We start from the raw sequence: 26,160 nt of genomic DNA, 5'->3' as shown, positions 1-26,160 counted from the left end.
AGAGAAGGGCAACAAGATTAGTAAATGGAACAAAGGGTTGCTCTTACGAAGAAAGGCTTAAATTTTGCAAATTACAGAGTCTGGAGACTAGGCACCGGCGAGGTGATCTGATAGAGGTGTATAAGGCTTTGAATGGTTTGAGCATGCTCAATGCCAATGGGATTCTTCATCTTTCTCAGAATAATCACCTCAGAGGGCATAAATTCAAATTGAGGAAGGACGGATGTCGGATAGATGTGCGGAAATTTGCCTTTGGCCAGCGGGTGGTTGGTTGGTGGAACCGACTTCCATCACTTGTTGTTGAAGTTGATAGCCTAAACAAATTTAAAGCTCAACTGGACAGGTATTTCGAACGAACGGAGGGGTGAAATGGGAGAGGGGGTTTTTTTTTTTTTTTTTTGGCTGATGCTGAATAAGCTTGCTTTCTTGCATCATATGCCTCTACTAATGCTAATGCTAAATGCTAAGTCATGTGATTACCTTATTTGTTTAAATTCTCCATTTTGAAAGTGAATTCTTTACTGATATCATTGATTATACTGCTGTTTTACAATCATTTTAAATTAAAAACCCCTCACTGTGGCTCCTAAAGTTAATACAATCCATACAGAGAAAAAAAGAATAACATTAAAGCTTAGTGACAAACTTGATATTATAATACAGTCAGTCCTCGTATAACACGTGTTTACACTACACGAATTCGATTATACACGATTTATAAATAGAGGAACAATATCTTATATAACATGAACCGAATTCACTTATGTACGATTCGCCTTTGTGTTTACAAGAAATGGCAGTCGAACGCAGAATCACCCCAACCGAACACAACACGATAGGAATGAAGAGAAGATTCTGAAAATGTATTTGTTTTTTATATCAGTAAAGGGAAACCATATTTCACCATAATAACGGAAAAACCAACACAATTCCAGCTATCGGTATAATCGCAAATGCAATTAGATCGAGTTTACTACTAGTTTATAACAGATTTCACTCGCAGAAACGCAACTGGAAATTGTTTTGTTTTATGGTAGCAACCCCTAGAAATGTGCTTTAGTAAAATGTGAGGTGTTAATAGTGTATCTCTGCCTTTATGGTGTTGTTTATTCAGTTGCTACACGCACGCAGCTTTGTTTATGTGTATCAAGCATGCCTCCTCATTTTGTAATTGTGCTTTATTCCCTAAAAATGAGTAAAGTACTTAAAAGGTGTGAAAAGGAAGCGTCCTGGTGAAGACACTGCAGATTCACAGAGAAAAACAAAACCAATATCGATAAACAGAGGCGGACTGGATCAAAAATTCTTACCCAGGAAAATTTATAGTGGCCTCATACTATGGTTTACTTTACTATGGCCTCATACTACTTAAAACATATATTAGGACATAAAACGTATAATTACATATTTTACATATAAAATTAATATTAACATGTGAAATGAAGACACATGAAAAGCGATGAAAAGAGGATGGCAATCACTCGGTTGAAGACGAAAGCTGGTCCCTGATGATGCGTCTTCTGTATGATTTGTCCTCTATGAACTTTTTGTAGTCCACATCCATCTCCTGGACATTGTGGAGCATCTCCATGGGCAGGAATCTATCCCCTATTCTGAGCCTCCACGCCACAGACTGCAGAGAGGGGAGGGCTCTTAAGGGTTTTGGGGGGATCCTCCAATTGCACATCTGCCAAAAATTTGGCGTATTGACTTCATCCGCTATCATTTTAATTGACACAAGCAAGCGGAGGGCAAATATCCGTTTGGAGACTTTTCTGTAATTTAGAAGTTGGGCGATATCTGAAGTATGTATGAGTGGTGGCAGTTTATGCTTGAAGAGGACCCACCGAAGAAGCCAGTACTCATCAGATGCAATGGTTTTTAGCGTGGTTTTCGTTGCGACGCCCAGATTTCTGACCCATAGGTGATGGCTGGCTGCAGAAACCGGTATATGTATTGGAGCGTGTACTCAGGCTCTGTATCATGAAGGAGGTGTTGTTTGGCAAGCCATCTTGCTCTGCAGACCTTGTTGTGAATGTCTGCAACATGGTGTTTGAAACTGAGTTTGGGTCGAATATAACGCCGAGATCTTTGTGCTTGATGACTGGGGTGATGGGGGTTCCGTGGATTTCCAGGTTTAGTTGCGTTGGGTTTGATTTGAGGGAAAATACCATTTGTGCAGATTTTTTTGGATTTATCTTAAGAGAGAACTGTGCCAAGTATGTAATCATATTCTTGAGGCTGTTGATAATGTTTCCAGAAACAGAATCAGGTCGGGCGGTCCCGTTGATCCGATAGAGGAGCTTCAAGTCGTCTGCATAACTGATAAATTCTGTTTGCTGACACAGGAATGGGTGGATGGCAGCCGTTAAAGAGGAGCCCTGAGAGAACTCTGCCCTGGGGTACAGCTACACAAACTTTCCTTGTGAAAGATTTTTTATTCACAGTCAAGTGAAGGACCCTGGTCGTAAGTAGCGACTTCAAGAATTCCAGTATATTGCCTTTTATCTGGTATCCATCCTCACAAAGTTGCAGGAGGGGCTGGATGTCTATGCTGTCGAATGCAGACTGGATATCCAGTTAAACAATTGCCATCTCAGCCCTATCTTGTAGAGCCCCCAGAATGGTGTTGGTGGTTTGCAATAGGTTTGTAATGGTGGACCTGCATTTCAAGGCATAGTGAATGTATGGTGATTCACATGGCAGAACCTGGTTGGTTAGGATAGGAAGAAGACACTTCTCCATGACTTTGAGGAGACATGAGGCTTTCATTATTGGCCTGAATTGTGGAATTGATGTCGCTCCTTGTGTTTTGGGGATTGGTCGGACAATATATTGATTCCAGGCTGTTGGGAAACTTTGCGTTGTGAGGATTCCATTGAAGATACCTAGGAGTGCATCAATGATGAATACACTAACGCTCTTAAGAATGAATTGTGGGACCCCATCATATCCAGTGCAAGAAGTTGGTGGGATATCATTGATGGCCTGGATAAGCTCTCTTTTTGTGATGATGATGGAAGTGAGGACATCTTGTTGACAACTGTTGCGAATGCCTTTAAAGTCTGATGCTGACTTTGGCTTAAATCTTGTGATGTAGTCTAGCCATTCAATTGGATTAAGTTGTTGAGGGAATTCATCATGCCTTGCCTTAAACGGTGCTTTCCTGACCTTGATTGTTTTGTCGATATAGGCTTTAATGGCTTCAGATTTGCTTCTATTGAACTGGGCGGGGGCTCTTGAGTATGGAGTTCTGTCTAATGAATCTAATTTTGCTTTCCATTTTGCATGCAGTCTTTGTTTATTCCGAAATTTAAGGCTGAGATCTTGGGTCCACCATGCTTTGCTTCGACAGGAGATTGAAACTGTTTTTGACGCTGCAGTTCGAGCAACAGACTGCAGCCAGCAGATAAGAAAGTGCAGCCCGAGCTGTGGATCACATTGGTTTAGGGCTTCCCAAGGAAAAATAGATGCTGCGAAGCAGCATTTCTCTGGATTGAGGAGAGAAGGGCTAATCACTGTCTTCTTAACTGGTGCCTGATGTTGCCAGGATGTCCTGGGAGTGATTGGAAGAATGAGGCCTACTGGTAGATGGTCTGACATGAAGGCTGTTTCTGGTTGGCTGTCAATGGTGAGGGTGTCTGTTGCAAATATTAGGTCTAACAGGTTAGAGCCTCTGGTAGCGGAAAAATTTTGGAGGGTCAGACCTACTGATGCCAGATTAGAAGATAACAATTTGCGAAGACTGTGTTGGCCTGAGCTAATATTAAAGTCTCCACACACTAGTAATGTTGCTTTAGGGTGGTCTTGATTAATGATCCAGTTGGAGATCTCTTGTAAAGTGTTCTTTACTGTGGGAGGGGGGATGTAGACTGTGCACACGTCAAGTCTGTGGCCTTGAATGCTGAGTGAGGCTCTTGCAGCTTCCAACAGTTCTGTTTTTAGTGTTGCTGAGCTTGTCAGTGAGAATTTTTTTGTGTTGAAGAGAATGCCTACACCACCACCAGTTGTCCGTTCCCTGGAGGCAAAAATGCCCGAGAAGCAAGTGGTTTGAGAAAATGCGAGGTCTTCTTCATTGGGGGATAGCCATGTCTCTGTGATACAAATGATGTCATACCACCTTAACAAAAGAAGAATTTCCATTGTCTGAAGTTTATTTCTCAGATTTCTAGTATTTTGATAGAAAATTGTGCACATTAAAGAAGTTTGGATGTATGCCCTTGTTGGAGCTCTGATAGCCCTCATCAATCGTCTATGATTCGTTCTGGAGGTAGTTCTCACCTCAATCTTCATATGTCTTCCCTCAGGCGTTTGTGGTGGGTGATCATGTCGCTGGCAAGCTTCTGTGAGAGTGTTTGAACCTTTAAGAAGGTCCTGCTCAGTATAATCGGAATGTTCCTCCCCAAACTTAGACTTAATGGCGGGTCTGAGTCAGGTTTTCCTTTCATTATTTGTGGTTTCAATACGTTGGGGGATACCGCATCCAGGTAGAGGTACGCTTTGTAGTGTAGAAGTGTTTCACTAGTGAGGCTGCAGGCCAAGAAGATGCAAGGCTGAGTAGTTTGTAGTTTGATTCTGCTGTAGTGATTTTGAATGATGCATAGTATGGTTGTTTGGTCGTGAGCCTGGTAACTTCTGTGTAACGCTAATGATGCAAGCTTGACCAGTCAATTATATCTTCACATGTGGTAATTCGTTTTAAACAGAAGATGCGGGAATTTTGAACTAATGCTGCAACGCATATCATCTTCAAAGCATCTAACGCTGTTTTGCCGAAGTAATAATTCATAAATTGATATGTGATCGTACATTTTTGCTGTTTTCGAGTGAATTAATAGTTTTTGCTGAACACTAAAGGTAGGAAATCAAAGAATATACTTCTGTTTATGTATATTGAGAGATTCAATTTTGTAAATCGAGTAGAAATTATTAGTTTCTTTCAGTAGGGGGCAATTTTCAAGTGAGATTTAAAATTAGGGTTATGGGGGATGGTACAGTGGTAGAATTAACTTGAACAATTTCTCCTCCATTTTGCTCTCCGTTATTACAAAATCATTTAGCTCCCTGTTACAGTTTAGTAAACTTCTGTCCTCCCCTTCCTTACAGAATTTGTCGTGTGTAGATGCAAAATACTCATTCAGTTTGTCAGCTATGTGAGCAGGATCATCACCAGTCAAACCATCAATATCAAGTGGACCAATATGATTCATTCCCTTCCTTCTAGAGTTTTTTAGAGCAAAGAGTTCTTTACATAAGTAAAGAACTCTTTGCTGTTTTTCTTTGCATCCTTTGCCATGGATTTCTAGTAATCTGCCTTCGCTTCCTAACCTCCTTTGTGACTTGATTACAGACTAGCTTATACCTACCATAGGCTTCTGTGTCACCTGATAATTTATATGCATCCCATGCATTTATCTTCTCTGCCACGAGCTCATTAGTTCATCGAACATCCATTTAGGTCTAGATCATTATTTCTTAGTTGGTATGAAAAGCCTAGTAGCTTCTAATATTAATTCTTTGAATGCTTCCCATTTAGAATTTGCTGTTGGTAACATCATCAGTTGGTCCCAACAGTACATCATCAGTTGTATAGAATTTTAAAAAACTGTCCAAGTCCACTGTGGTCACCTTTACGAAAGCAAAAACCCTTCTCTTTACCCCGACGGTAAATCCCACATTAGTACACTGCAGATCTGCAGTGTTCCTTTATCTGCAGATTCTTAATGCATAAATAATCACTGCTGATAATCAGATCAACAGTGATAATCAGATCAAGTGGCTCCACTGCCAAGGAAACACCACCAAATTGTAATTTGAGATGACTAGAGGACCACTTCCCTTGACTATATGCTTTGAAGGGATGTTTGTGAGAAAAGAAATGTTAGGCATGTGTAGTTAAGATTGTCCATTATTCTGGTAGTTAACAATCTGCATGGGGATATTAGTAATTGGAAAAGCCTCAGCATCTCAACCAGCTTGGTTAGATTCAGTCCAGTGTACTATCTAGCAGCTGGCCTGCAAAAACCATTTTAGTGCTGTATCCTGAAATTTAAGGATACAGCACTAAAATGGTTTTTAAAGATACCTTGCCATGATGCCCATCATAAATGTATTACTATGAGCAAAGGATGCTAAGAAGCATCATAGGTTTTGTGGAAACAGAACAAGAAAAATCACCTGCCTTCTAATTTCATCAAACATTTGTCCAGCACCAAATGGTAACTTGTTCCAGCAATTAATCACTGATTGATAGTGAATTTATTAATGTTCGAGCTGCTGTTTTTCTTACAAAGGATAAATTACTATTATTATTATTAGGTTATCATTATTAGGTTAAATAAACTATTAGGTGATCACTATTGAGAGGATCATTTGAGATTGCTCATTTAACAAGTGGATACAGACTTAGTGGGCATACTGAAGATATCAATAACCAAAGCTGTTCCTGCAAGTAAATGGATGCAAGTTTGGGCATCAGCTAGCAAGGAGTGAAAGGTTTCACTTAGCCAATAATTTCTCAATCAACTGGGTGCATTTATCCAAGTAATATAGGACCATCAAAACAAGAGTGCAGTTAACCTCGGTCAAAGCATGGATTTGTTAAGGGGAGATCTTGTCTGACCAATTTGATTGGATACTATGATGTGGTCACAAAGGAACTGGATTCAAAAAATGATTTTGATATCATATACTTGGATTTCAGGAAAGCTTTTGATACTGTTGCACATAAAACACTGCTGTACAATTTGGAGAAGTGTGGCATTAAGGGCAAGTTGCTGCTATGGATAAGGGATGGTTGTGAGGGAGAAGACAGTGACAATCAATGGACACTGCTCTTGGTGGAGTGCCCCACGGTTCGGTGTTGGAATCATTGTTATTTTCTACATTTAACAATGATACTAATTTAGGCATATCATGCTTAATAACCAAGTTTGCATATGATACAGGGTGGTTAATGACAGCAATGACGGTAACAGGATCTAGAAAATTTAGGCAGATGGGCTGAGAAATGGCAACTGAAGTTTCACATTAACAAATACAAAGTACTAATACGGGTAGCAGTAATCTCAGAGTAACATACCAACTGTGCAGTACTACACTCAGGGTAGTGGAAAATAAAAAAAATCTGGGGATATTGTGCAGTCAGATATAAAGTTCTCTGACCAGTGTAGAGTGGCTGCTGGGACAGCTCATGCAGTTTTGTCAATGAGATATAGGAATTTTGCTAGCAGGTATAAGGTGATTATTCCATTGTATAGGGCAATGGTCAGGCCACAACTTGAGTACTGCATACAGGTCTACAGCCCTCATTTTAGGAATGATGTAGAGCTGCTGGAATGCATACAGAAGGGTAATTAGATTTTACAAATTGCAGTGTCTGAAGACTAAGCACCTGCTAGGTGATCTGATTGAGGTGTTTAAGGCTTTAAATGGTTTGAGCAAGCTCAATACTGATGGGATTCTTCATCTTGCTCTAACTATGCACATTAGGGGGCACAAATTCAATCTGAGGAATTACAGTTGCAGAATAGATATGCAGAATTTTGCCTTTAGCCAATGAGTGGTTGATTGCTGGAATGAACTTCCATCGGTTGTTCTGGAAGTTGATATCTTAAATAAATCCAAGGAAGAACTAGACTTGGAGGAAATGGATAGGTAAAAAGAGAAAAATTTTTTTTTTTTGGATGATGCTGTATAAGTTTGCTTTCTTGCATTATATGCAACCATGGGCACCAGCAGGATATTTTGAAAGGTGGTGCAAAAAAAAAAAAAAAAAAAAAAACTACAGTAGAATGTCGATTATCCAAACCACTGCCGCCCCAAAAAAAAAAAAAAAAAATTGCAGTATCTACTTTTAGTGCACTGGTTGTTATGCTGAAATATTACTCCTGCAGCTTGATGCATTTGTTTCCGATTTTTTATTTGAAGATATATGCAGTACAGCATTGAAATAGTCTTAATTTGTCATTGCAGGATTTAAAAATCCAATGTTGGCTGTTAAATACTGTGTGGACCCATGATAGTCTCCCATGACCTTGTTGCATCATTGTCTGTTGTACCATTGTACGGGCAGGAGCATGGGGGTCAGTTAGATTTCACTGCCTGCTGCAAGCCACTGCAGTGCAAGTTTATTTCAGGCATTTTGTTTCTAATCACTCAATGTTCCAGTTTTTATTCATGGCTATTTCAAAGTGAAATACTGTGTCATTTTGCTTTTTAATACTACTGCCCCTTCATGTTAATAATGGCATCTAAGGGCAAAAGAAACTGCAATGTGTTGTCAATAGAAGACAAGGTAACAATTATTAATAGACTGCCCAAAAATTTTACTGCCAAATGTTACAGCCCTGCTACAGGACTGTAACATTTCGCAGTAAAATTGTTGCATTAGTCCAGGATAAAGAACAAGGTGACTTTAAGCAAGGTGATTCTGATAATGAAGAATAGGGTGCAGGCTCACTCACACGGAGGCCTTCACTGGCTATAAATTGCAATGGCATGGTGTGAACAACTGTCTGAATGCAGTTCTATGGAGATGTTGCTATTAAAGACTATGAGAGATCTCACCATGAAAAAACAGACAATCTGACAAGGTTTAAAGAAAAATTCAAGATTACATATTTTAAAAAATTAACCATCCCAAGATTCATTATACTCTTATTTGTGTGCAGTTACTTGTGTTTGTTTATGTAAAAAAAAAAAAAAAAAAAAAAAAAAGTGTGATTTATAGTTGAAATCATGTAAAACAATTAGGTAAGTTCAAAATAAATGTAATATATAATACATATTGTTTTTTCAAAAGTTTTAGTTATTATTTACAAACCATTTCCTATATCAATTATTTTTTATAATACTTCATATTTCAAAATACAGTAGCAATAACCTTGCGTACAATAATTTAATTGTAGGCCTAATTACACTTTGTTTCGCATAATCTGTGTATTCTCATGTACGTTTGATTAGCAACCTGTTTGATTAACCGAACCAACCTTGGTTTCAATTAGCTTGGGTAATTAACGTTCTACTGTATTATATTAGGACAATGGTTTTCAACCGGCGTGTTGCAACAACATTCAAGGGGTACCACATAATTTGGGTTTAAGTTACTTAATTTTTTTTTTTTTTTAATTTATATATTTATTTCATTATAAAAAGGTTTACAGTATCTTTTTAATTTTGTGGTGATCCATAATTGATGTTTATTTAGAACCTCTATATAAAGAATAAAATTAGTAAAATAAGTAACATATTGAGTATTACAGCTCTGATTCATACTATCTAAAGAATAAAATTATAATATACAGCAATACCTCGCTTAGCACAGCTTCAAACACCACGGGTTTCACTATAACATGGTTTTCAATTAAGTTTAAATTGAAAATTTACTGTACATATTAAAACTCATTCAACAGCTAAGACACGTACTCTACATATATGCAGTGTCGTAGCCTGAGTACATGTACATATATGCTGCGGTGCCAACAATATTGTCTCACATGCACATGTGTCAATAGCTCACCTCGGGCAGCCAGTGGCAACAGGCAAGTGTTCAGTATTCTTAATTCCATCTTGACGATATGATATGATAGCTTTCAAACTTTTCATTTCACAATTTATTTTTTACTCCTTTAAATAGTATCGAAAATATATCTACATCTTGGCCAGAAATCACTGCCAACAACATGCGTTCTGTTTGGCAGCATGTTTTGCCCCATTTGGCAAATGATTTCACTGGTTTTGAATCGCAAGTTCAGACAACTGCCGAAGACATTGTGGAGATCACAAAAGACTTGGGATTCAAAAATGTGGACACTGCCGATGTATGTGACCTCACTGACTCACATGCAAATGACTTAAATGATGCAACTCTCCTTGAAATTGACAAGCAAACTCGCAATTTCAAGTGGATAACAATTCTGAAGTGGCACCAAAAGAATTTTCAACAGAAGAATTGGAAAAAATTTTTTGGTCAGGGGTTTGAACCCCGGTCTACTCAAAGGGCGTGTGTTACTGCACTCCTGCTCCTGACCACTCGGCTATGGAGTGCCATTTATCATGAGGGATATTGCTGTATATATAATTTGTATTATGAATTGTAATTTTGTTTATAGTTAATATTATTTTAATAACTATCATATAATACATTTTTAATATATATACAGCATACTTTCGATTTACCGGGACACTTCGAGACTCCAAATTAAAAAAAAAAAAAAAAACATCATAAAATTCAAGTAATAACTAGAATAGGTATAAACAGATGTTTTGCAAGTCGTAAATAAGCGACAAGAAGCAGCGTTATAAGTCGTTATTGGGAGATTAGTGTACCTATTATCTTGCAACCCCACTGTCTTCACACCTGCCGCTCAAAAAAAAAAAAAAAAAACAGACACCAAATGTTTGTTTTAGTGCATCGTCGATTGTTGTGTTCCGTCGCACCACAAAAGGCCAAATTTTCTTTTGTTATGCATGCCAGGGATGTTGGATTTTTTTTATAGTAACTTTCTTTTTTTTTTGTTTAGAAATTGTGAAAATGATGGGCAAACGCAAGAGTTGTGCTTTCAATTAAACAAAAACTTGAAATTATTCAAAAGTCTGAAAACAGTGCATCTGTTAAATCTCTAAGGAACCATTATAATGTTGGTGAACAATGATACGTGACACGGTACAAAATAAAGGGAAGCTATTAGATTTAAAATCAATGTCGTAAAAAATAAAGGGAAGCATCGTATTCGACACACAAGTAGTGCATGGTAAGTTTTTTTGTTATTTATCTATCGCCATACTTCTTACGTAGGTTGCTGAACATTTTTTGATACAGCAAGTCCGACTTATGTAGCTTCGGACTTAGGTTACGTTATTTATATATTTTTTTATATTACTGAAGATTTCAGTGAAGGGGGACACACATTTCACCATAATAACATAAATACCATAAAACGTTTCACCATAATAACCTGAGTTATATAAAAAATTTATGTTTTTTTATATAACTGAAGATTTCAATGAAGGGGACACACATTTCACCATAATAACGTAAAAATCCACAGAATTACAGCTATCGGTATTAACACAAATGCAATAAGATCGAGTTTATAATGAACTGCACTAACAGAAAAACCCAATAAACCCGGAAAGTGCAAATTGTTTTTGTTTTATGGCAGTGACCTCCAGAAATGTGCTTTAGTAAAATGTGAGCTCGTGTGGGGTGATAATAGCGAGTTTTCACCTTAACCCTGTGAAGTTCTTTTTAGAAAATTTAATTTTGACTATTAGCATGGTGCCGACTAAGAGAATAAGTGACAGCAGTACTAGTAAATCTACCAAGAAAAGGCAAGCAATCGATTTGGATCAAAAAATTAAAATAATAAGGATGTATGAAAATGGTCAAACATTAACAGGTATCGCACAGAATTAAGATTTGTCAGTGGCAACGGTGAACACAATAAAGGAGAAAGACAGAATAAGAGAAGCGGTCAGCACCAATGAAGTCACCTATAATAACCAAGGCTGCTACGAAATGCATATCAGTTTTTATAGTACAATAACATGCATTTTTTCTTCCTTTTATGTTTTTCTTATGTGACACTGACTAATTCACCACTATCCCCATATAAAGTTTTTAATTGAACTAATTAAAAATATATAACTAATTTTCTTCATAATTCTGAGGATATTATGTGGTTTTGTAATTTCGGCATATCAGGGATATAGTAGCAATATTTTATTTATTTATTTTATTTTTTTTTTTATGTGAACCCCAAAAACGAGAGGTATTAGAACCTATAGTACTTAGTACCGTGCTTGGGTTGGAGGTTGAGAAGACAAAAGAAGATATTTGTTGACATTGGACTTGAACTTCTGTAGATAGTAATTTTCAGGAAATACATATGAAGGAAGGTTGTTCCAGAAAACAGCAGTTGAATGAATAAATGAGGAAGATGAAAAGTTGGTTCTGTGGGTTTGAAGTTGGACAGTAAATGGATGTTGGTTGGTGGCGGCACGTGTTCGGACTGTTTTGAAAGAGAGAGCGGGAATTATAGAAGCCAATTCAGAAGAACAGTGCCCATGGAAGTATCTGTAGAAGAGGCATGCAGCAGAAACAGTGCGTCTATGAGAAAGCGAGTAGAGAGACTCTGTTGGAGATGAATCATTAATTAACCTAACTGCCCTCTTCTGAATGGAATCAAGAAGCCTGAGAGAAGTTTTGGGGGCACCACCCCAGATGTGGGAACAATATTCCATGGCAGGGCAGATTTGCGATTTATACAGAGTGAGCAGCTGTTTAAAAGAAAAGTAACGCCGAGAGCGAAAGAGAAAACCAAGTTTTTTAGATGCAGAGGAAGCAATATTTGTAATGTGCCTGTGCCAAGAGAGATTAGAAGTCAGGGTAATCCCCAAAAGAGATATATCATTTTCCTAGAAATCGGAGTGTCACTAAAGATAAGCATAGGAGCAGAAGAATCCTTTTTGCAAGATATAAGACAAGACTGAGTTTTATAAGGGTTGAAATCGACTAAGTTGTCTTTGCCCCACTGGAGAATTACCTGAAGATCGGCATTTAAGGAATTGGTAGCAGATTTTCGAGAAGTTGAAGCTGATGAAGTTGAAGCCATGCAAAATGAAGGTTTCTCAAAATGGAAAGTTTAATGCAATGTGCTATCATCGGCAAAACTATGGATAGGATTTCCAGTCAATGGAAGAAGGTCATTAATATACAACAGGAAAAGAGTGGGGGAAAGAACTGAACCTTGGGGGACACCGGCATTAGTGGAGAAGTTAGAAGACAGAGAGCCATCTACCATCACCCTCAGTGAGCGATCAGAGAGAAAACTGGATAACCAATTACTAAAAACAGTTGGCAAACCAAAAGATGGAAGCTTGTTTAGAAGACCTTTATGCCAAACACGATCAAAAGCCTTTGAGGTGTCAAGAGCAACTACTTGTGTTACACCAAACCTTTCCATTGAATTAGTCCATAAATGGGTAACATAAGCCAGAATATCACAAGTGGATCGACACTGACAGAATCCATACTGGCGATCGTTGATCAGACAGAAGGTTTCTAGGTAGTTTAAGAGTTGGCGGTTAATTGATTTCTCCATTACTTTAGAAAGAGTAGAAGTAATTGCAATGGGACGATAATTGGATGGGAGGAATTTGTCACCCTTTTTAGGAACTGCCTGGATACGAGCAAATTTCCAAGCAGAAGGAAAAACACCTTTGGAATAAGAAAGTGAAAAAAGGCGGCAAAGAATAGGAGTAAGTTCAGGAGCACAGGTTTTGAGAACAAGTGGAGAAATACCATCAGGACCTGGAGCTTTCTTAGCATCAAGCATCAAAATTCTTCTGATATCCTTTTGACGGAAGACCACAGGAAGCATTGAATGGAGCGTGTTGGGAATGGTGGGAGGTGTTTTACCAATATCATTAATACATGAGCTGGAAGGAAAATTGGATACTAGCAGGTCAGCTTTATCCTTGGCTGAAGTGACAACAGAACCATCTGGTTTGGACAGAGGTGGGAGCAGAAATGTTGTGGCCAGTAGCTTTGGCAAGAGACCAGAATGCTCGGCTACCATGAGGGCAAGAAGCAAGTTTTCTACTCTTAGCCTGTTCAAACTCTAGTTTGGACTGATTAATAACTGCTTTACAATTGTTGCGAGCTTTGGTGTAGGCAGAAAATGAAACTGAAGAATTAGAAACAGGCCAATTACGATATGCAACATTCTTCTCTTGGACAGCCTTAGCACATTTATTGGAAAACCAAGGTTTAGATAAAGGACGAGATTTTAAAGTGGAGTGTGGGATAAAGGATTCCATTCCTGCAAGAATAATTTCACTTATTAGTCATACCTGAGTTATGTAAAACTCGTCTTACATAAGAACTCCTGGAACGTAACTCTTACGTATGTCAGGACTTACTGTATTTGTGTATTAACCGGGAAATCTATTATCCAGGAATTTTTTTTTTACCACCTAACCCGGAAAATCGAGTCTACTGCGTGCGCTCACTCACACGCATACGCACACACAGAGGGAGAGAGAGAATCAGATCCTAACAGGTAGAAAATTGAGTAGGGGTGCTACAAAATAAAATAAATGACTGAGGGGTGCCTTTGTTAAGAGAAGTTCGAAAACCACTGCATTAGGGCCACCCAGTAAGTTATTACATATACCCATGTATATTTTGGCTGGTCGATTTGCCTGTTTTGCTGGACAAAAAACCTGTTTCTGGGGGGAAAAAACCCTTGCTATCTATGCCTGAGACCATCTAACTCAGCCATGGAGTGAAAAAAGCCCATAAAAGTTCCTCATGTCAAACCCAGGCCTTTTCCACTCAGTTGGGGAGGATGGTGACGATACCACTGTGCTACCCACGCAAAATGAAGGTGGTGCATGTGGGAATAAATGGTTTGTTAAACAAATTTTCGAATACATGCGATATCTTAATTAAGTCAAGTTTGAGTGATTTACACGTACAGCCAAGCCAACGTTTCATGATGGTTGGGAGAAAGTCATCCACTTCCAAGGACTTTTTTGCAAGTGAACGCATTTACAGGAGATTCTGGAGTCAATTGGAATGGCCCACAATGGACAAAAGTGGAGGGGATCATACTTACATACCACAGTATTTTATTGCTACATTTACTTATGGAGTTAGGCTTGTGCAAAGCCTCAACAATTCTACATTACTGTACTTTGCATATATCACTCAGGTTCTGTATTTGTTTGTGTTTCTGAGATGCTTTTTTCTAATATCAATTGAGCTTAGTTACTTTTTGTTGTGGGAAAAATGGGACACTGTATTTTCCTACACACTTATTTCCACAATTTCACTGGATTTTTCTCATCTAAATACATACAATCGGGATTTTATCTCCTTGTGTTTTTAGGCTTTAAGATTGGCTGTAATACAGGGGTTGAGTAGAGAAGGCATGAAATCAGAATGCTGATGGCCTGATGAGAACATGAAAATACAGGAACTGTTTGCATCGTATTAGTACTAGTATTAGTGGTGGCAAATCATGCAAGGAAGCAAGCTTATACACATCAACCAAAATAAAGAACTAACCAACCACCTCATCTGCCTATCCCCTTTAATAATATATTTAATCCTTCCTTAAATCTATTCAAACTACCTACTTCTACAACACCAGATCAGAGTTTGTTAAAACAATCAATTATTTTTCTGGCTGAAAGTAAATATTTAATTTAAGTTATCCTTATGCGTGTTTGAGAAAGAATAACGATGCCAGCAGCATTTAGTTCAATCAAAAGCTGTAAATCGGTTCTCCCTGCAGATACTTGTTTCCAACCGCTAAATATTACAGAACTGAAGTCTTTTGTGTCCTTGACTAATCTTGTTGTTCTTCTCTGCACCCATTCCAATAGTTCTGCATTCTTCTTAAAATGGGACTTCCACATCTGCAAACAGGTGTGGAAGGATATAAGATCAGAACACTGATTGCCTAATTAGAATGTTAAAATACAAGGATTGCTTGTGCTGTATTTAGTACTGAGCAAATCGAGCCTTATAATAAGATTTTAAGAAGGACAAGGACGCTGGTTTGGACTGGAGATGTCCTTTGTTCGCACCAAGTTAGAATTTCTGCAGGTAAGCATGTAAATTCAAAGTGGTGAGATTTGTTTTTTTATCTTCAGATATGTGACTTTAAACTCTATTTTGTATATCTGAATCCTGCCAAATGACATTTACAAAAGAAGCTTTGTATCAACATATGATACTGCATAAATGGAATATGAATACACAAATAATTAACAAATTAATCTTGTTTATTCATGGTATAGGAAGGAACAGTACAAATGCATGATTATTACTTAAGTTATTTTGACCTTATAAGTATTTTAAAGATCTTAAGACCAAACAGAAAAATCTTGGAATAATCTAAAATACATTTTCTTCAGAAACACTAGTTGCATTTTCTATAGTTAAACAATAAAATCAAAATGACTGACCAAAATTAAAAATTTGCCTTCACAAGTCTTAATTAAAAAACTGCCACATATATTCCTGGGCAACATTTTATAACTTTCCAAAGAGATAAGTTTTAATGACCCCAGCAAAACCACCAAGTAGCAAGATACCTATGCAACTTTGACTTTATAACTTCACTTTAACTTCTTTTATGACAATTAACACATCAGCACTTAACAAAAAATGCAAGTTCATTCTTAGTTGAATGAGCTAGCATTTCTTGTGATGGTGTACCAATTCAATGCAACATGCATACAAGTGATCATGCACACACTACCACGGCCTGTCAAGCCTTTGAACAGGCAGCATCGTTCATATTTTAAATGAATAAAATAATTACCAGTAACACTGTGGGACTTCAGCTGCTTGTTCCTCTGAGAGAGCTGAGCTCTGGCTTTCTTCATTAAGACTGGATGTATGTGTAACTAACTGATCAGACACCTGTGACTCACTCTGATTGGATTGCTCATCTAAAGGCAATTCAGTGGCTGTTACCAATGAATCCTCTTCATTTGTTGGTTTTGCACCATTTTGAAAACTGTTTTCCAATTCTTGAATTGGAGGTTGCAAATCACCTATGGCTGGTTCCTGGCTAGATAGCACTCCACTGTTTTCAGACTCTTGACTAGATAATTCCCCACCGTCAGCAACAGTCTTTTCTCCAACATTTACTTCTTTAGATTCTTTTTGCTCTATTTCCATTGCAGATACTTCATGCATTTCCAAATTCTGACTTATATCCATATCTTTATTTATGGATTCCAGTGAAACTGAACTTCTAACGCTTGTATCACAGACCTCATTTTTGGATCCACAAGACCTAGTAAATAACAAATAATAATTTTTAATCAACATACATCATTTGCTATCTTCATGCATGGTTTTTTTTTTTTTTTTTAATTTAAATAAATGCTACAAAATTAGTACCATAAAAAAATTATTTTTATAAACATGCTTTAATTTACAGTGTGGTCCAAATGCCTTATGACCCTTATATTCCTACCTCGTTTTTTTGTATACCATGGAGTATTAAACATAATGTAAGCAACATAAAAGGGACATGTAAAAACTTTATTACATATCATTATTGTGAATATTAACAATGTCTTGTTAAGGATAATGTCTCGTATGCACCCTTGTTAAGGGTGCATACGAGAGTAGCCTTGTGCAGGTGAATTCTACTACTCCTGGAATAGAGAAAATTTTTCTGTTTTATTAGCTTAAATTGGCATATTAACTTATTTTCTAGAGAAGCTTTATATTCCTAGTTACAATACTTAGTTCAAAGTTTAACTTAGATAGAGATTTTTTAGGTATTAGACCAGTAAAGGTATCAAATCCACGTGTTACAAGTTGCAGCTCCGCTGAACGAGAAGTTTTTTAGCCATATTTCGCCGCTTTATTGACCAATTGTTATATCAAATTATTTTCTATAAGTAGCTTATAGACTTAGGCAGGATACTTAGTTTATTCTGAATTGGGACAGCGAGATTTGGAAGTTAATTAATACTTAAGTGTTCGTAACTTGCCGCCATTGTTATACGATACAATGTTATATCCCGAACTAGATAGCGTAAGCTAAGTATAGTATAGTATATAATATAATATTATCAATCAATCAGTAAAATCTATTAACATTGTTAAACTTCATTGTCAATTAAATTGTACTTTTTAACTAAATACATATAACGACTTAGATTACAAACGTAACATAATTAATTAACACATAACTTTACGGAAGTTATATAAACGGAAAACGTAGATAATATGCGATACTGAAAAATATATATAGCGTTATAACTGTGTTGGGATACAAGTTTAGGGTTATAATTTTTTACTAAAATTGAAGTTTTATTGAAATTAAATCGAAATCACGACTCAGAGCAGAGCAGCAAAGCAAAAGGCTCAAGCTAATGGGAGTGCTGTAGTTCAGAGGAGAGCTGAGGGGGAAAGTTGCCCTCTAAATCACAGCCTTTTAAAATGCACTGCTTGCATGATGTTTGTGGAGATCGGGTACGGGACATGATATTGCTATCGGAAATGTCTTTGTGTGTGCGCAATGTAAGGAAATCAGGCAAAAACTCAGCGTTGTTATGGGCCTATATGAGAGCTTGAAGAACAGGGTCGATGCCCTCGAAAGATCTAAACTGAGGGGCCCATCAAGCTCTCAGCTGCCCAAATCAATGCCAGAGCTTGCACATGGCATCACATAACACAGCGGCAACCCCCCTACCCCAAGGCAGAATGCGCTGGACCCACAGAAACAAGTAGTTGTTGGTGACTCTATAGTCATGGAAATGGGGAACATGCTTTGTAAAAAGGATAGGTGGAACAGAACCAGGGTATGTCTGCCAAGGGCAAAGATTGATGACGTTGGAGAGCGGATATCATCTTTTAAGGGCACAAAAGGTGATATAGTTGTACACGTTGGCACTAATGATATTAAGAGTAGGAGACCAGGAGAATTACTTAACAAGTACAGGTCACTGTTGAAAAAAAGCTGTGAATTAGGATTGAATTTGAAAGTGTCTGCAATTCTGCCCAGACATGATAGGAGGGAGTATATGACGAGAGTCTTGTTGACCAATTCTGCCCTGGAAAGATTGTGCAAGGCTCAAGGGGTAGAATTTTTTTCAGCCTGGTCTGTACTTGTTAACAGGAGAGACTGCTTCTACAGGGATGGGATACACTTAAATAGAAAGGGTGACAGAATATTTGCTGATGCTATCGAGGAAGTGTTAGTTGGGTCAGTAAACTGCTAGCTTGGGAGGGATACAAGGACTAATAGATTAACAGTAGCCACTGGCAGAGGTGAAAGTGATTCTTAAACTGCTTCTATTGGAATGAGCAGCAGCCCGGAAAACAAGATGCAGGATATTTCAGCGACTGCTAGGAGTCATTGCGGTACAAGTAAACACATGGGTTGTGTTAGGGTAGCTAAGAAAAACAGCAAAAAGGAGCATGTATACTTGTGTATACACCAATGCTAGGAGTTTGATAAATAAATTTGATGAATTTGAGATATTGCCCAAAACATCAAAGGCAGATATTGTTGGGATATCAGAGACATGGTATCACACAGATATAAGGAATGCAGAACTGGAATTTGGGGAGTACAATGTGTACAGAAAGGATAGAAAGGGAGGAGGGGGTTATGCTATTAGTTAAGAAAACATATAAAATCCAAGGAAGTGAAGCCAGTCGACATCGATGGACAGTGCGCTGTCAAGTCACTTTGGTGTGACATAAGCATTGGGAGATCAAAACTGAGAGTAGGAGTGCGCTATAGGCCTAATGACTCTGATGAGTATAATAAGAAACTGTACAGGGAAATAGAGTAGGCCAGTAAATCAGAGAATCTTATAATGGGGGATTTTAATTTCCCAGATATTGACTGGAATTTCTGGGTTGGTCACTCACACACTAGTAAGGCTTTTGTGGATTTATTGGATGATTGTTTTCTACATCAGCATGTTCGGGAGGCAAATAGAGGGAGTAATACTGTTGATCTGATTATCAGTAGTGATTCTCCATGCATTAAGAATCTGCAGATAAAGGAACCACTAGGTGGGAGTGATCACAGTGTGCTGAAGTGGGATTTACTCAAAGAGGTAATTACCATTAGGGGTAAAGGGAAGGGTTATTGCTTTCGTAAAGGCGACTACGATGGTCTGAGACAGTATTTAATTTCTATATAGTGGGACCAACTGATGATGTTACCAACAGCAAATTCAAAATGGAAAGCATTCAAAGAACTTATCTTGGAAGCTACTAGGCTTTACATACCAACTAAGAAATATTGTTCAAGGTTTAGGCCTAAATGGATGTCAGATGAACTAATGAGACATATGGCAGAGAAAGAAATGCATGGGATACATATAAATTAACATGTGACATAGAAGCCTATGATAGATATAAGCTTGGATTGGATTGGATTTGGGTTTTATTGGCGCATTAGCATCTTAGGCTATAATGCCCCAAGACCAGGTCATGTATAAAAGATTAAACTTTCAGTGACCTAATTAGTTAGGTCACTATGTCAAAAAAAAAAAAAAAAAAAAAAAAATGTACAAAAGATAAATCAACAGAATATCACAATAAAATATAAATTTTATATATAAGCAAAAACGTTTATTGATTTTAAAAAACTAAATACAGCAGACACGTGGTCATTGTCAGATAAAATCTGGCTGAGTGTATAAGGCTCAGCCAGATGACTAAAGGCGGTAAAATAAAAATCACGTTCAAGTCTAAAACGTGGACACACGGTTAAAATATGATGAACAGTTAAAATGGTGCCGCAGTTCTCGCACATAGGACAGTCACCCGCCCTCAGCAGAAAAGCATGTGTAAGATGACTGTGTCCTATGCGGAGACGAGCTAGAACAACTTCCTCCTTACAATTCCTGCGCAGACTAGACTGCCACGGTTCAATTACAGGCTTTATACGATATAATTTATTCGCAGTCTGTCTATTCCACGAATCCTGCCATTGGGAATGTATCTTTTGATGTACTATTTGCCTGTAGTCTGTATAGGGGACTAACAGGCAGCAGTTATTATTGGGAACTGCTGATTTGGCTGCGGCGTCAGCCAAATCATTTCCTCTAATCCCAATGTGGCTGGGAATCCAGCAGAAGCGGATGTCATATTCGCGTTCATGGAGAACGTGAATCTTCTGCTGGATGCTAGACAGAACTGGATGAGGATTATACCTCACAGATATTAAAGCCTGTAACATGCTAAGAGAGTCAGAATATAAAATGAACCGTTGGTATTGGTATTTACTAATATGATCCAAGGCTAACTCTACAGCGTGCAGCTCTGCAGTAAATATGCTGCATTCAGAGGGAATCTGCTCTGATATAGTGCTGTCTGTTAAAACAGCAGCAGATCCCACATATGATTCCGACTTCGAACCGTCTGTATAGACTGGCGCGAAGTCAGAATATTCAGTTCGGTGTGCTGAATGAAGCTGCAGGTAGACCGACGATGGAGTGTCCGACTTTCCCAGTTTCTAAGCGACAAGTCGCATGCCGGGACACGAGCATGCCAGGGTGGAAAGGGTTGCTTTGATGTTTGGGCAACCTTGTCTACCTTGATATTGAGTTCATTGAGTAGCTCTTGGACACGAATACCAAAAGGACGATTGGCAGTCTTACGGGTTTTGTACAAGTTTTCCCATCGTGGCTCAAAAACGAAGGGCCACGTAGGATGGTCTGGCAGGGATTTCAGTTTTAAAGCGTACTTTAAAGACAACTGCTTACGTCGAAACGATAACGGTGGTTCGTTTGCTTCGACGTATAGACTCTGGACAGGAGATGTTCGAAAAGCTCCAGTAGCGATACGGATAGCCTGATGGTGGCCAGGGTCCAGCCATCGGAGGACACTATCTCTAGCTGAGGAGTATACCTGGGACCCGTAGTCTAATTTGGGTCGTACAAGTGCACGGTAAAGCTGTAGTAGGGTGCATCGATCTGCTCCCCAACGCGTTGAGGAGAGAGAGCGGAGAATATTGATTCCCCTCGTGCATTTTGTACGAAGTTGACGAATATGTTCGAGAAAGGTCAACTTTTTATCGAACACAAGTCCCAAGAATTTTGTGTCTGACACTACTGGAATAACATTTGGTCCGAGCCTTAATTCAGGTTCAGGATGAAGATTAGCAAGTGCCCAGGAATTCAGTCGATCAATGGCTTTCTGCACTTGTCTTTCAATAACCCTCATGTTGCATGACTGACAAAAAATGCTAAAGTCATCAACATAGAGGGCACTGTTTACAGTTTGGAGGAAGTTGTTCTGTGATGGAATTTATTTTGATGGTAAAAAGCGTGACACTTAATACTGATCCTTGTGGTACTCCCTCCTCTTGGCTAAAGGAGCGAGAGAGTGAGGATCCCACACGAACTTGGAAAGATCAATTGGCTAAAAACGTTTGAATAAAAAGGGGGAGATGCCCTCTAAGGCCAAGGTTATGTAAATCTTTTAAAATGCCAAATCTCCAAGTTGTGTCATACGCTTTTTCCATGTCGAAGAACACCGACACCAAGTGTTCGCGTTTTAGGAAAGCATCCCGGATGGATGCTTCCAATCTAATAAGATGGTCCAAAGTGGACCGGTTCCTGCGGAAGCCGCACTGGATGTTGGAGAGAAGGTCATTTGATTCTAAATACCATATTAAACGAGAATTGACCATTCTCTCCAGGATTTTGCACAAACAGCTAGTCAGAGCAATAGGACGATAATTGGTGGTGACTTTTGGATCCTTTCCTGGCTTAGGAAAGGCAAGAACGATTGCCTTTCGCCAGGAGTCCGGAAATTGCCCTTCAGTAAAGATTCTGTTATACAGAAGGAGCAGACAATCCATAGATTTTGGTGAAAGATTTTTAATCATTTCATAATGGATGCCATCTGGTCCAACGGCACTTGCTTTGGAAAGAGCGAGGGCTCTTTCCAGTTCTTGAATAGTGAAATCCCCGTTGTAGGGATAAATACTCTTAGATTTAAAGTTAAGTGCCTGTTTTTCGATTTTATATTTCAGGACCAGGAACTCTGGGGAGTACGAGGATGTTGCGGAGATGTTAGAGAATGTTTCCCCAAGAGCATTGGCTATTGCAGTTGGATCTGCAATAGCGCATCCATTATAATCTAGGATTGAAGAAGGGTGGGATGTATATTTTCCCTTCATTTTCCGGATTTTATCCCAGACTACCTTAGAGTTGGTAGACTGGTTAATAGATGATGTAAAACGGATCCACGATTCCTTTTGACTCTGACGACGGATGTAGCGTGCTTTGGCTCGTGCACGTTTAAAGGCTATAAGGTTGGTCATGGTAGGATATCAGCGGAATATCCCCCACGTTTTGTTTTGAGCCTTTTTTGCTGCTGTGCATTGTGAATTCCACCAAGGTTTGGGAAATGGTGGAAACCGGGCAGATGTTTTTGGAACTGTATTCGCAGCTGCTTGGACAATATTTTCTGTGATGTACTTAACTGCATCATTGATAGGCTCTTGACTGACTGTGCCAAGATCAAAATTTGCCTGATGTTGGAAGGCAGTCCAGTCAGCCTGATCAATCTTCCACCGTGGTAACCTGAAGGGAAGACGGGGTCTCCTACTGTGTAACAAGGTTATCACGGGGAAGTGATCGCTCCCGTATGGATTCTCCTCCACCTCCCAAGTGAGTGAAGGGAGTAGAGAAGGGGAGCAGATAGAGAGATCAATGGCAGAAAAGGTACGGGTAGGCATGTGGAAGAAGGTGTTTGTTCCAGTATTTAGAAGGGAAAGGTCATTGTCATTGAGCATACGCTCTATGACTCGTCCCCTTCAGTTGATGTTAGCACTACCCCACAGGGTGTTATGTCCATTCATATCCCCGAGAAGTAAGAAAGGGGGAGGCAACTGCGTTAGAAGATCATCAAGGTCTGCCTGGGAGATGTCGGTCCCAGGTGGCAAATAGATAGAGCACACAGTTAATAAAAATCCCACCGTAAGGCGAATTGCAACAGCCTCTATGCTAGTTGTAATTAGTAAGGGCTGCACTGGGGTCTGGTTATCCACAAGGATAGCCACTCCCCCATGTACAGAGCCATCCGCAATTCTGTCCTTACGATAAATTGTGGTGTTATGCATTGTGGGATCGTCATTTGCCTTTAGATATGTCTCCTGCAAGCAAAAGCAAACTGGCTCGTGCTTTTGCAGGAGGGCCTTGATGTCATCAATATTTCGCCGGAATCCACGACAATTCCATTGTAGGAATTTAGCCATTATTTTGGCTTGGTGGGTCCATCAGGCGGCTTCCGAGGTGCTGAGGGCTTACTTTTATCAGTCTTGGATTTGTCTTTTTTGGGGAAGAATGGACGCTGTCCCGTGTCCATTTCCTCCTCCGCAAAGAGTTCCAAGACTGAATCTTCGGGTACCGCCTTCTGCTCGACATCCATCTTTTCTTGGGTACTAGGGGGGACTTCCCCTTTCTTATTCTTTTCTTTCGTAATTATTTTTTTTGCTTGTGGAGCATTAGGAGGTACCGATATAGGAGTGGCAGCTGATTGGTCCTTTTGTGCAGGTTTTTGAGAACTTAAGAGATACCGCGCAATGGGAGTGAAAGACTCCTTAGGAGGAATGGTCATGTCCGTCTGAGTTCCAACGGAACATCTCCCTGCTACCTTCTGGGCGTAGGTAGGTTTGTTGATATTCAGGGGTTTGACCGATTTCCTTGCCTCCTGGTATGATATATTTAGCTCTGCCTTCAGCCGTTGAATTTCTTTTTCTTCTTTCCACCTCTGGCATGCTCGTGAGTAGGCCGGGTGTTCGCCTTCACAGTTAATACAGGTGGGTTTTGCGGCCGAACATGCTGTTTCGTGGTCCTTTGCACCGCATCGAGCGCATGCAAGGACTCCACGGCAGGCCATTTGAGAATGTCCGTACTTCTGGCACTTAAAGCACCGTAAAGGGTTCGGAACGTATGGACGCACTGAACAGTTGATGTATCCAGCTTTAATCTCATCAGGAGGTTTAGGAGAGTTAAAAGTCAGGATAACGCTCCTGGTTTTAACAATTTTTCCATCCCTTCGCGCTGTAATTCTCTTGACGGCAATGACTCCCTGTGGTTTTAATTCGGAGCAGATTTCCTCCTTGGTTACATCGAGAAGGTCCCACTCCGAAATGACACCTCTCGATGAATTGAGTGTTCTGTGTGGTGTCACAGTTATAGGGATTCCTCCGATTGATGTTGTTCAGAGTAGATGTTCCGATTGCCGGTCATTTTTAGTTTCAATTAAAAGGTCTCCAGAACGAAGCCTCTTAACTGATTTGGGTGAACCTGCTAACCCGTCTAACCCTTTTTGTATAAAAAAAGGGCGACATTTTACCAATTGGTGTCTCATTGGTAGAATGCATAATTAGGAACCTTGGGACTGGCCCTGATGGTAGTTCGGTTCGCTGCCTCTTTTTAGCAATACTGCTATCAGTGTCTTTGTCATTGTTTTCAGATAGGGACCGGGTTGGGGCCCCTGAAGAAATGAGTTTATCAGGATTCATGGAGTTTTATTAATTGTTCAGTGCCCGGGCTCCCCACCCACCACGGAGCCCAAAGGGACGCCCACTACCCGGCATGCAATAAATGCGCTCGGGAGTGGGACGCCAGGGCTACCCAGACACTATACCCGCACCGCCGCCAGCCTGAATCCTGTCCCTCGGACCATGAGGGTAGGGGCGTGGCATTGACACGGTTGACCCTCGCAGGCGAGCCTACTAGCCGATTGATCCTAGCCGGGCCTTCCAGGACCACCCGTCTTGTCGAAGCAGGGGCCAAAGTGGTGTATTGAAGCTGGGCCCCTCAAACACCAGGATCCCCCTTTGCGAATTTCCACGGGTCGCAGCGCACGGCAAACACGCCGGATTCCACTGATGTAAGCCTGGAACCTGGGCTGTGGGCGTTGGATCCCAGTGATGCTAGTCTGGAAGTCTAGCAGCGTCACTGGTAGGTCCCCTCACCACGTACAGGTGCCCACGTCGAGGGGAGATATAAGCTGGTCTGTAACCAAGTCACAAAGGAGATTAGGCAGGCAAAGGCAGATTATGAGAAATCCTTGGCAAAGGATGCAAATAAGAACAGAAAAGAGTTCTTTACCTATGTAAATTCTTGAAGGAAAGCGATGAATCAGATTGTCAGCTGGATATTGATGGTTCAACAGTTGAGGATCTTTCTCAGGTGGCTAACAAACTAAACAAGTATTTTGCATCTACATTCATACATGAGGAGTTATTCAGGAAGGGGAATGCCAGAGGTGAAGTAAATTCTGGCAGTGAGCTAGATGATTTTGTAATAACCGAGAGGAAAGTGGAGGAGAAATTGTTGAGGAAAAACATAAAAAAGGAACCTGTGGTGGATGGAATCTATTCAGTTATATCAAAGGAGGCAGCAAAGGAAGCAAGCAAACCCACAGCCATAATTATGAGAGCTTCTTTGGACTCAGAGGAGGTATCCATAGACTGGAGATATGCAAATGTGACCCCAATTCACAAAGCAGGATCAAAGGCTGACAAGTAATTATAGACCTGTGAGTTTAACTTCGGTTCCAGGAAAGTTAATGGAGGCACTGGTTAAAGAAGCACTGCAGGATCATCTAGACAAGACTTCAGTTATAGCTCGGACACG

The 26,160-nt window shown here is 39.5% G+C and overlaps 1 protein-coding gene across 1 annotated transcript in view; it reads right to left on the bottom strand.

Moving 5' to 3' along the window:
* ash2 (Set1/Ash2 histone methyltransferase complex subunit ash2) overlaps positions 1–26,160 on the bottom strand; it is a 347,019-nt gene that overhangs the window by 239,975 nt on the left and 80,884 nt on the right. The window contains exon 2 of the mRNA XM_090370069.1: positions 16,341–16,820. Coding sequence (XP_090226195.1) covers positions 16,341–16,820 — 480 coding nt within the window. The remainder of the gene's footprint in view (positions 1–16,340; positions 16,821–26,160) is intronic.

Source organism: Mastigoproctus giganteus, chromosome 3, assembly GCF_048544385.1.
Source record: "Mastigoproctus giganteus isolate SK-2022 chromosome 3, ASM4854438v1, whole genome shotgun sequence".
NCBI lineage: Eukaryota > Metazoa > Arthropoda > Arachnida > Uropygi > Thelyphonidae > Mastigoproctus > Mastigoproctus giganteus.
The sequence above is the reverse complement of the archived record's forward strand: the minus strand, read 5'-3'. Positions and strand labels throughout refer to the sequence as shown.